Source organism: Rhinatrema bivittatum, chromosome 9, assembly GCF_901001135.1.
Source record: "Rhinatrema bivittatum chromosome 9, aRhiBiv1.1, whole genome shotgun sequence".
NCBI lineage: Eukaryota > Metazoa > Chordata > Amphibia > Gymnophiona > Rhinatrematidae > Rhinatrema > Rhinatrema bivittatum.
Window position 1 is genome coordinate 32109658 of NC_042623.1, and position 12068 is coordinate 32121725.

A 12068-nucleotide genomic window follows, 5' to 3' on the forward strand; every position below is an offset into this window, starting at 1 on the left:
GGTAATGTTTGGAGTTACCCGGGCAAAAGCTGAGAATTAAAACGTTCCCCTCGCTCCCCAGCTAAAATTTTGCCTGGGTAACTCAGTACCCAGATAAAAAGAGGCTAAGATATATCCAGCCAGCAGTGATATCCAGCACTACTCAGATAAACTTAGCTAGGTTATGTCTGATTGGGGAAAATGTTTCCTAACATTAACTGGCCAGTTTTAGCCAGGTATCCAGGTGCAAGGTACCTGGGTACATTTCCTGCTCACCGGCCCGCTTAATATTGACCTCTCTGGTGATATTTGTGGATTTCCTGAGGTGGTGCTGCTCTGTTTGATGGCTCTTCATTGAAATGGTGGGTTATCCTCCATGTTCACTATAACCTTCCCTTATTTTTTGCTTCACCATACTCTGCGGGGTAAATGGCAGCTTTTTCTGAAGCGTTCCCCCTATATTCAGACGTGCACATGTGCACGGAGCACTGACGCCTGACAGAGAGGCCTGGTGTGTGGCCTTGAAGATGATCTCTCTACGTGGGACCAGAAAGGATTATTCTGAATTGTGCTACAGACTGGGCTACAAGATATCCCACAACCTGAGATTTGGCTGAACCAAGTTAGTTTTGCTTCCTAACTGGTCCAAATAACTGAGCATTGCCTCTTTCTATCCGGCATCTTTAATCAATACATCGATCATACAAAACAAGCATAAGGGGCATTGCAAGCTCTCTCCAAGTGAGGGCTACCAGAGACAGAGTTATGGGGAAGCTAAGCTACCTGAGGTTCTCCTCCAAATTTTAGCCTAGGAGTACTCTGGGCACTTTTTTTTTTTCTTTTCAAGGAATGAATGAAAGTAGAATATTTCAGATTTCAAAGTAAAGTAAAGTGCAGATTTTCAGGGAATGTCCCTTAATAAACCAGAGGCAAGGTCAAAGGCAGATGGACTGAGCAGGACAGTAGCTGGGCTGCAAGTGGTGACATGGGGACAGAAGGCACCGCTGACCCCTGACTGAATACGCTGCACATTCCCCCCCCAGATCATCTCTCCTGTGCAGGGTCCAGCCGGCTCATTGGCCGTCGCCTGCAGCCGGCTCATTGGCCGTCGCCTGCAGCCGGCTCATCGGCTGGGCAGCTTCATTACCTGGAATCTTGAGGTTGAGGTCACAGGTGCTCCCAATAGTGGCGATGGAGGGAGCCTGCCTCCTCCTGGTGATGCTCTCCTTCATGCGACCCTCTCCTGTCATCTTCACTGTAAAGGGACTCCCTGTGAGGAGCACAGACAAGGGCTGGGATAAATATCAGGCTCCTTTCTCTTGAACGCACAAACGCGTGCCCATGAAAACATGGGCACGCACGTGCTTACGCCGCACCGTCACAGGAACGAAACGTGTGTTCGTGGCATTCAAGGAGCAGAGTGTGAATCTCGACGGCACCAAATAGTATGAATAAGCCCACAACCCCCTCCCCCCACCTCATGCCCTATGCCTTTCACTTCCCGCTCTGTATCCGAGGACAGGCATGGCACTGTACGCAGGAATCTTAACAGTGGCTGCCCCTGCCTCAGCTAACGCACCGGAGACAGAGAAATACTGGAGGAACTGCAGGTGGCACCAGGGATTATGAAGCAGTGTCAGTGAAACTTTGTCCCCATCTGCTGGCAGGGATGAATAAAGCCAGGAGTCTGGACTGATCTGGGTATGTACAGGGAACAATAGCTGTCCATCTGTGCAGTGTCCATCTAACGAAAGAGGAGGGCAGATATTCTGTATAGAATGCTTGCCTGCTCAACCATTCCCAGTTTCACATTCGGTAAACACATATACATCTCATCTGTGCCCTCTAAATGAGAACGGGAAGTTCAGCTCCTTGTACACGAGAAGAGGTTCATCCCCTTTAAACTAGGCTAAGAAATCCTGCGGTTACCTGGCACGTGCTTGTCAGCAAATTTGATGTTGATGATGTAATTTCCTGGCTCGGTTGGACAGTACGTCACCTTACATGTGCCATCTTCCACATCTTCGCAGTTAATGTCTACCTTACTTGGACCTTCTATTGACAGTCCTAATCCTCCATATCCTGGGAAGGAACACAGGAAACTTTTACAACCAATGTGCGCGGGAAATATTTATGTATTTAGACATTTTATATAGCGCCATTCCATAAAATGATCACAACGGTTTACATAAGTAACAGTCATCACCGTCAAGCAGCAGATCTTGACGGTTTACACAGGGGATATTTGTAAGCAGGGATTAACATTTCTCGAATGAAAATGTAAAGCTCTAAAACATTACTGATGACCTAAGCCTAATGGCAGTAAATGAGGAAAATACTATAACAAATATCATGTACATTGTCTTAAGATTCTTGGGTTCTCTCATTACGTTTTATTCCTCTTGTTTTAAGTAAAATCTCTTGTCTCTCTTGTTATTGTAGTTCATTTCATTCTTGTGTTTTTAGGTTAGGTTATATGCATTTCTGGATAGCCACGGTTTTAACTCACATTTAAATCACTTTCAGGCTGGGAACAGACGTAGCATCTCAAGGTAGAGGGCGCCAAAGCTTTGGACCTGTACGGAAGATAGTTTCTCTTCTGACCCGTCCTGCCCCTCCCCCCATGGTCCCACAAGGAATCCTGAACCGATTCAAACTATCCGGAGTAACAACAGAGCTCCACACATATCAATAGGTGAGGGCTGAGCCCGATAAGAGGGACCACCTTTCCCTCGTCCCCAGAATTTCGGGGTTAGGTCTGCAGGACAGAGCAGAGAGGAGACTGCAGAAGTGCAGCGCAGGCTGGACCCATCTGACGAGTCCGAGAGGGACTGCAGGCCCGGCCTGGCTCAATTACTATCGGTTAAACCGAGGCACGAGGAGGCAATGCCTTACGAACTGAGACAGAGGCGGAGAATGGAGGCACAGGCAGATAGAGGGACTTACCGAATGTTAAACGGGCTTAGTGGCAAAGAACCTGAAGCCGTGAGCAGCAGTGCCCTGGCGCTGCAGCTCCTTTCCCGTTCTTCTTCCCGTTGGCGCGGTGGGCAGCCCTGAAGCTTTATCACCACTCCTGCTCCCCCCCGCTGTCCCGTACCTGCATTCCTGGTGTCCACGATAAACTCAGACAGCTGGAAGGTGAGACCTTCTCTCAGGCCCTTGCCCCAGACTTTCACTCTGCTGGCGTCTCCAATCTCCGACTGGCCCACCATGATCTTGAAGGGGCTGTTGGTCACGTGCTTCCCATTCTTCTTCACGCTCACTACGTGTTCGCCCACCTCCTTGGGGGTGAAGGAGATACCTGTGGGGGGTGGAGGGCGGGGAGACAAAACAAGTGATGGCCGGAAAACCAACTTCTTTCTTCCCTAAAATGCCCCCCCTGTATGGTCTGACCAGGCCTCCCTCCCCTGCCGAGGGAAGCACCGCCTTTCCGCCGGGATTGTGCAGCAGAAGGCATCCCCCCCCCCATGCTCCTTCCTATTGAAGGAGGCTGCATCGTCTCTGTGCTGCGGGGTAATTCAGCAGCGCGCCCGGCGAGGAGCACCATATTCCAGCGCTCAGCTGCGGCCGCGCCGCTGCCTCCGGAGGGAACCTCCAAGCCCATCCCGACGTTTCCATCCCTTTCCTGAAGGAGCCTGACACCTGCAGTGCTGGTTTTAATTGCACTGAAATGTTCAGTGGAAATAAAAACATTGCAATCCCTCCAGAAACCGAGTCACTCTTCAGCTCTGGCTCCAGAAGCAGCGCTGCGGCTCCACTGCGAACGACCAGGCTGGGAAGAGTCGGGAATGCCTTGCAGGTACTGGAATCCGATTGGCTCCGTTGAATCCCTCATGTGTGTGTGTATGGGGGGGTGAGAGACAGACCCGGCACTAGGCCCGGCCACAGTGTGACGCTCCGGTGGGGGTGGAGGGACCTTACCTATGTGCCGGTTGGGCAGCCTCTTGAGTAAGCAGGGCTCCTCGTTGCCAGAGGGCGCTCGGATGCTAGCGGTGAGGAGACTCAGGTCAGTCTCGCTGATCTTCAGGGAAACGTCGGTGGAAGTCCCCACGTTGAGCTGAGACGTCCTCATGGAGTCATCACCTATGGCAGACGCAAACACAGAGGAGTCCAGCTGAAGTTATGTGACTTTACTGCACGCTGTCCATCTTATTGTACTGCGAGGGGACAGTGTGGTGTGGGGAGGGGACAGGACCTCTCACCTGGATAGTTACCTGCCCTATGTATCTAAATAGTAATATCGTAAATGATGGCAAGAAAAGCGGCTTGGCTAGTTAAACAGAAAAAACTATCCGGCAGGCTTGTACTCGGCTATCTTAAACCGAGCCGGATAGATTTATGACAGGTCTATGGGACGAACAGGCTTAGTTATCTGAATAACTTAGCTCTTCCCAGCCACGCCCCTTACTTACAATAAGTTATCCAGCTAGAATTTAGCTCGCTAAGTGCCCAAATATTCACTTAGCCGGCTAGCGTCTGAGTTATCCAGTTAAATGCTTCTGAATAAGGATATCAGATATTTCCGCGGGTAAGACTGCGTTGTACGGGCCAGAGGTGGCTCCCTGAACACTGCCGGCCCTCTCTGTACCTTAAACCACACGCGCAGTCGGAGCACAGACGTATTTCTGCGTACAGCCAAGCCTTCTCAGATCCCCCTGATACACATTAGACGAGGTTCTATGGAGCTCCGTACTACCTTCAAGTTTCTAATAAGATCCTCCCCTGACTTACCAATTATTTATATTTGTTGTTTACTGCGTTCCTAGGCCTTTTTTTCCAGCAGTCTATGCTTCCAAGTTTACTATCCTTGTTAAATGTAACTTTGTTCTTCCTGTTTAAACTATTGTATTTGTTACAGTTCCCCAATTCGATGTAAACTGATCTGATATGGTCTTTTTAACCGTGAAAGTCGGTATAGAAAAGTGTTAAATAAATAAATAATACAGAAAGAGGCGCGTTCCAGGGGGCGGGGCTCGCGCTTACACGCTCACAGTTGCGCACAGATGCACACGCTCGGGGCTGTGCGCATACTTTTTCTGACTCCGTTTTCAAAAGAGAAGTTTGCTCTTGGAAAACAGTGGGGTGAAGTCTGAGGGTAAAAAGGTAACTGCAGACTTTGCACTTCTGTGCGCAGCTTGAACGCTGCACTCCAGATCGGCCCAGCTGCGATTCTCCCACCTCTGGTGGATGAGCCCATCAATTCCCAGACTCGACCCAATGCCAGCTCCCCACCCTCCGTGGCCTTCACCTGAACTTTCAACCCCTTTCCTGCCCAGAAAGTGCCAGCCTCTACCGCCTCCACTGGCCTTCTCATCCTCCTCTATGGTTCTTACACGACCAACAGAATCCAGGTCTTGTTGCCAAGTTTCTTGATAATGCACGCGGCTACTGAAATGAGCAAAGCTGCTGGCCAAAACAGCTGGCCTCACCGTGGCTCACCGAAGTTCGGCTTTTAACCATCGTCACTCCATGCAGGTTACCCCAGTGCCTTCTTGGAAGCTCAGTGCAGTTCTGTCACTGCTGTCTGGGTCGCACCCACCGCTCCGTGCCGGTTACCCCCAGTGCTTTACTGAAAGCACAGGCTGTTAGGATCACGGGTGCAGCTCTGTGCAGGTCCCCTCGGTGCCATCAGTCCTACCACTGCTGGTAGGGTGGTAACCGCCGCTCCGTACAGGTTACCCCCCTGGCTGTCCCCAGGGTCTGGGGTGCTCCTAGCTCCTGCTTCTGCCATCCCTTTACTTTTTGGCAAGTAAGGATCCTCTGTGTTTATCCCATAACTTTTTGAAATCTCCTATAGCCCATTCTGAGAAAGCATTCCAGGCATGCAGCACTCTCTGTGCACAAATATTTCCTGAATTGTTCCCGAGTCTACCCCCTTGGAGGTTCATATCATGAGCCCGGGTTCTACAACTCTTCTTCCTCTGGAAAAGGTTTGCTTCGTGTGCATTATTAATAACTTTCAGGTAGATAAGTGTTTTTATCATGTCCCCCCCCTTTCTACAGTCTCACCTCGCGTGCACTGGGTGCAGACCCCTGCACCATTCGGCTGTCTCTCTCTGGATCACCTGCAGCTCGTCTCTTTCCTTTCGGAGGCACGGCCTCCAGAACTGAACACAGTATTCCAGGTGAGGCCTCACCACGGCCCGCACAGAGGCATCAGCGCCTCTCTTTTCCTGCCGGTTGTGCTTCTCCCTGTGCACCCCGACGGTCCTCTGGCTCTGGCCGCCACCTTGCCACCCTCTTTTTCTGCCTTGAGATCACCAGACAGGATCCCCCTGAGGCAGCTCTCCTGCTCGGAGCACATCAGCTTCCCATCCCCCCCCGGATTCCTGCACCCCGAAAAGCGTGGCTCTGGGCTTTTTTTTTTTGCATTGAATTTTAAGTGCTCAATATTCGCCCGCTCCTCCAGCGTCTTCAGCAGGCTGTGTATTACCTGTGATCTTGGCGGTGAATGGGCTGCCAGGGATGTGCTTGTCATCGAAGCGCACGATAATGTTGTAGTCTCCAGGTGCGGTCGGCAGGTAGGAGACGGTGCAGGTGCCATCCTTGTTGTCTTTGCAGGTGATTTCGGCCTTGGACGGTCCTTCCACCGCCAGAGATAAGCCACCTGTGGGGGAAGAGGGACACAGGTCACCACAGGGGGAGAGGTAAAGCAGGGGGCACCTTTCAGCACTAATGTTCCCTGAGCGACGAAAAAAAATCAGAATCCAAAAGGAGGACCCTAATCCTTTTGGTAGTTTTGAAATGCCAACTGAATTACCTTATTTTTTTGCTAGTTGTACAGCTGTGAGCACCCCCATGAGCCCTTCCAAGCAATCCCGTCTCAAACGGCCACAAGATGCCTCGGGCCTGGACTGGCAGGGAGCTCCTGTTAGCGGCAGAGCGCTGAGCAGGACGGATTTAATGAGATACCAACCTTCCCCGGCGTCTTTGGTGACAATGGTGAATGTGGCTGGCTTGTTCACCATGCCATGGCTCAGTCCTGGCCCATAGGCGTTCACATGACGACTGTTTATAGCATCTACGAAGAACTGCAAGGGGCTCCCTGTGCACGATGAAAGAAAACCAACATATACAGTTTTCTAAATAGAAATCTTTATCCTCTTACTGTTCCACCCCCCCCCCCCCCGCACACACAGTTCAAAATTACAACAGTCAGCAGCAGAGCAAGCTTCCCTCACACACACTGCCCTACCACAGAACAGGGACAGCATAGGCAGCAGCAGTGCAAGTCTCCCTCACACACACACTCAGTGTCCCACCTCAGCACAGGTACAGCACAGGCAGCAGCAGAGCAAGCTTCCCTCACACACACTGCCCCACCACAGAACAGGTACAGCACAGGCAGCAGCAGAGCAAGCTTCCCTCACACACTGCCCCACCACAGAACAGGTACAGCACAGGCAGCAGCAGTGCAAGCTTCCCTCACACACACTGCCCTACCACAGAACAGGGACAGCATAGGCAGCAGCAGTGCAAGTCTCCCTCACACACACACTCAATGACCCACCTCAGCACAGGTACAGCACAGGCAGCAGCAGTGCAAGCTTCCCTCACACACACTGCCCTACTACAGAACAGGTACAGCACAAGCAGCAGCAGTGCAAGTTTCCCTCACACACACTGCTCCACCATAGAACAGGTACAGCACAGGCAGCAGCAGTGCAAGTCTCCCTCACACACACACTCAGTGTCCCACCTCAGCACAGGTACAGCACAGGCAGCAGCAGTGCAAGCTTCCCTCACACACACTGCCCACCATATAACAGATACAGCACAGGCATCAGCAGTGCAAGCTTCCCTCACACACTGCCCCACCACAGAACAGGTACAGCACAGGCAGCAGCAGTGCAAGCTTCCCTCACACACTGCCCCACCACAGAACAGGTACAGCTCAGGCAGGAGCAGTGCAAGTTTCCCTCTCACATTGCCTCACCTCAGAACAGGTACAGCACAGGCAGCAGCAGTGCAAGCTTCCCTCTCACATATTCCACCACAGAACAGGGACAGCACAGGCAGCAGCAGTGCAAGCTTCCCTCACACACACTGCCACACCACAGAACAGGTACAGCGCAGGCAGCAGCAGTGCAAGCTTCCCTCACACACTGCCCCACCACAGAACAGGGACAGCACAGGCAGCAGCAGAGCACTCTTCCCCTTGGCCTGAGGCTAGTAATAAAATGTGAAAGAAAAATGACCTGGAATGTGATTTCCATCATATTTAATGTCCATTTCATGCAGTCCTTTCTCCACAGGGGCAAACTTCACTGTAACTGTTCCATCCTTGTTATCAGTGATGTGGGGTCTTGCTGTCTTCCCAGATGGCATCCGGACCTCCCCTGAACCACAAGGATGAAATGAAATTATTAATAAGATCTGCGCATCTTCCTGGGAGCACAAGAGACTATGAAAATATTTCAGCCTCCCATCTCCAGCCCAGGAGACCTACAAGAGGGAAGGCCTTCAGAAGCCCCTGGTTCCTTGCTGGCTGACACTGTGCCCTCATGCTCTGATACATTTGGGGGCCACCTGCTCCGAGCAGCTCCTAGCCCCTGCACGGACCCCAGGAAACGAGGACAGGAGCAACTATAGTCCAGCTACGTTGGAGTCACGGGTAATGCAAGCTCATTAGATATTCACAGAACAGAACCACGGACCGCTACACTCTGGGGCATTATTAGGGCAGTTTTGCAAGTTATGTCAACGGATAAACCACTGTTTATCTGCGGAAAAAGGCTCGGCTGAAAACTGCGCGCCCCCCGCCAGAGTTAGGTCACGGGAGGGAAAGTCAGTGAGTACTCTGGCACCTGCTTCAGAGAGGGCCAGGAATGTTCCCGTGGCTAGTTCGATTTAGAAAGAGATAGCCCGCAAGCATCGTAGGCTATTGAAAAATTGCCTGATCGTGGACACGTGGGTCTGTAAGAAGATCCGCAGGTTTGTGACGGGGTATGCAAGTGTCCACATCAACAAAAAGACTATTTTTTAATTGTTTTCATGGCACGTGGTATCAGGGCTGTGGCACTGTTCTTTTGCTGTTTGGTTTCGGTGGGGAAGGGGCAGATGAAGGCAGCCTGCTTATGTGCTGTGTCTTTTCTCTGACCCCAATCCTCTATCCTGTCTCCCGGAAGTCAATATTTCAGACTTTAGCTGTCTGCAGAGGCCCCCTTCTCCGATGCGACAGTTTCCGTGATCCCTGCTGCCCCACCGGGAAGGAAGTATCCGCGTGGCCCTTGCCAGCTCCTGCAGATCCTCTCTGGATAAATCCTGCACTGATCTAATAGAAGGAATGATGCAGAAAGCGCAGCGTGTTTCCCGATCCCCCTTCCGAAAGCAGCACAGCGTTCCCTGGTTTCTTGAGGTTTATGCTAGTGGGAGACGCTTTCGGGCATTTTAAACACTGGGGCCTCCTTTGGAAGGAACTCGTAATCAGGATAGAAAAAAAAAAGGAAGGTAATGATTTACACAATGACAGCAAAATCATTTAACAACTGCCCTTATGCATGGAGTTTCCAGCACTTTTCAACTTTGACCCCGCTGACAATGGCCAGACCCTCGTAGGATCGAGGTCATGGTCAACAGGGCAGGGGCCGGACCCATACCATCCTTCTCCCAGGCTCGGACCCGTTCTGTGACTGGTTCCAGAAGTTCTCCTGTCTCCAGGCAGTGGTCGAACCGGCCCCTACAAGTCCATAAAGCCTGACATGCAAAGGCGCAGCAATCAGTAGAGCTAACCCGAGACCTTTACGTGGCTCTTCAGTGGCAGTTAGCTGAGTAACCTTAGGCTAGTGGCCCCTCCACCCCGGGTGTCTTTAGGCAAATAGCAGTGAATATCGGCGCTTCCTGGCTAGAGCTTTGCCGCACCTCCGGCAATCCTCTTCTTACCAGGGTAAATTTTCCAGGGCCAATAACTTTCCAAGGCAGAATTTAACCACCGAGCAGGGGTGAGCAGGAGGGTAACTCACAGAGCTACCCAGTCAAAGATCTCACGGCTTTTTCCGCGCCGGCGAATAAGGAACGTACCTGAGATCTCGCCCTTCTGCACCGTAAAGGGAATGACCAGGTTGAAAGGCCGCAGCATGGAGTCTATTTTGTCCGCCGGAGTTATCGGCTCCTCGGTGGCCTAACAGAGCAGGAGAGAAGAAAAGCAGTGAGATGCTGGAGGGGGCACAGGAAGTAAAGAACTGAGGACAGGAAGTGACATCACAGGTGGAGGCCGCAGGCAGGAGACCATGGCCAGAGCAGGATCTGACCCTGTGACGGAGAAGGAGATGCATGAGAAGAGAGTTCAGAGCCACCCTGCCAGGACTGAACAGACGAAGTCACTGGTGGGGAACAGATCAGGAACCATGCCGACGGCAAAGAGGCCAAGAGCCAAAGACCAGAGCAGAAGCGAAAGGGGCAGCAGTGCTGGAATCTCGCAGGAGAAGCCAAATAATCCTGTACTATTCCTCTCGCGCAGGAACAGAGCTGCCAAGTTACCCAGTTCCAGGAGGGAGATTTTAGGCCAGCCTTGGATTTCTGACAACCCCATTCTCATGCACTGTGGGACCTGCAGCATTGAATTCAATGGGTAGAATCAGGGACTACAAATACCAGCATGCTTTAGGATGTAAGTTCAACATCAGGACTGGCCAAAACATCTCCCTGGTGGAACTGGGTAACTTGGTAGCTCTGCAGGAGGACTTGTGGCCTCTCTCCCCTGCCATTCATAGCCTGGTAATGCTCTGATCTACAGCCCTGTAATCGCTGTGTATTTCCAGGCTGGCTTTCAAGGGATCCAGGTGTCTTAAGAGCAGAGTAAGGTGGCAGGATCCCACGGACTGCAATTTTCACCCTACAGAGCGGCCAAATCTAGCCAGCTAGGTGGCTAAGCTTAGCTGCTGAAAAACTGGGCAGCCCCCAGAGGTGTTCCCACGGTCAAGGGACGACTTAGATGGCTTGTATTGGTTGTCAGTGCTAGCCAGATAAGTTTAACTTCCTAATGCCAAGCACATACCGTAAATGGCAGGCCCAAGTCTACCAGTCTACATTTTAGATTTCGGAGAATTTTCAGTGGCAACTTAGCCGGGTAGCTTAGGCGCTCCAGACCCAGGTGAAACAATCATTCAAAAAGGTGGCTAATAAAGTCCTATTAACTACATTTTCCTTAGCCCGTTTTGATGCTGTTCCCTGACTGGCCACCAGATGTCACCAGAGGACCAGCGGCCTCTCTGGGCTCCGCTGCCAGGCAGTCTCCAACCAGGACACCTGTTTCCACCCCTCCACCTGTAGGGAGACAAGTCTGCCGTGCCAGAGGTCACAGAAACACTCCCAGGGCTCACTAAGACCTTCTGTAGCGCCTCTGCTGTTGTAAGTGGGGATATTTTTTTTTCTTTTTTAATTTAACCACCTGGGCAATTTTCAAACCAGCTGCCAAGTCGGCTGGAACCACTTTGTACTTAATTTTCACAGGGAAAGTACCCGCCTACTTGGGCAATGGCTGCGGGCACTGGGTGCCCGCAGAGCTTCGCGCCTGTCTTTATTTTTTTTTTTTTTACAGGTGAACTTCTAATGAAAAGGAGCATAGATTTGAAAATGCAAGCCATGTCCCCGGGAATACCTCCCCTGAAAGATTGTGCGCAGTGGATGCCTGCGGGGACTTCCAGCCAGATTGCGCGGGGGGGGGGGGGGGGGGCAGTTTTCAGTTTACCCGGAGGACATCGCTCTTTCTCTGGGTGCAGGGCCTTGAAAATCGCACTCTGCATGTTTTATTTTGGCAGCAGCTGTGCGAATTGTCCTGCCAGTAGAAGCGTCCTGAATCTGAATGTTCTCCGCTGGCTCTCGGGTCAGCCTGGCAAAGTTTGCATACCTGGTGCTTTGCATTTTTTCATTCTCTAATAAAGCGATGTGATTGCCTTCGCTCATTTGGCTTGGACCTGATAAGCTAAATGCATTATGTTAACACCTCTAGCTTGTTTGCTGACCTTTAGTTCTATAAAAAGCAGGATTACAAGTCTGTAGATGTGGGGGTGTGGGGGGCATTGGCAGGACCGGTGCAGAGGGTCCCCGATGATCTGCCGTTACCGGGCGACTCCAGAGGGACATTTCTT

At 51.5% G+C, this 12068-nt stretch overlaps 1 protein-coding gene across 3 annotated transcripts in view; it reads right to left on the bottom strand.

Moving 5' to 3' along the window:
* Positions 1 to 12068, bottom strand: part of FLNC (filamin C) — a 146123-nt gene that overhangs the window by 19974 nt on the left and 114081 nt on the right. For all 3 annotated transcript variants that reach the window (XM_029617184.1, XM_029617180.1, XM_029617181.1), the window contains 8 exons: positions 10000 to 10099; positions 8178 to 8318; positions 6896 to 7024; positions 6413 to 6586; positions 3901 to 4062; positions 3077 to 3280; positions 1909 to 2061; positions 1127 to 1249 (listed from right to left, as the gene is read on the bottom strand). In XM_029617184.1, coding sequence (XP_029473044.1) covers positions 1127 to 1249; positions 1909 to 2061; positions 3077 to 3280; positions 3901 to 4062; positions 6413 to 6586; positions 6896 to 7024; positions 8178 to 8318; positions 10000 to 10099 — 1186 coding nt within the window. The remainder of the gene's footprint in view (positions 1 to 1126; positions 1250 to 1908; positions 2062 to 3076; positions 3281 to 3900; positions 4063 to 6412; positions 6587 to 6895; positions 7025 to 8177; positions 8319 to 9999; positions 10100 to 12068) is intronic.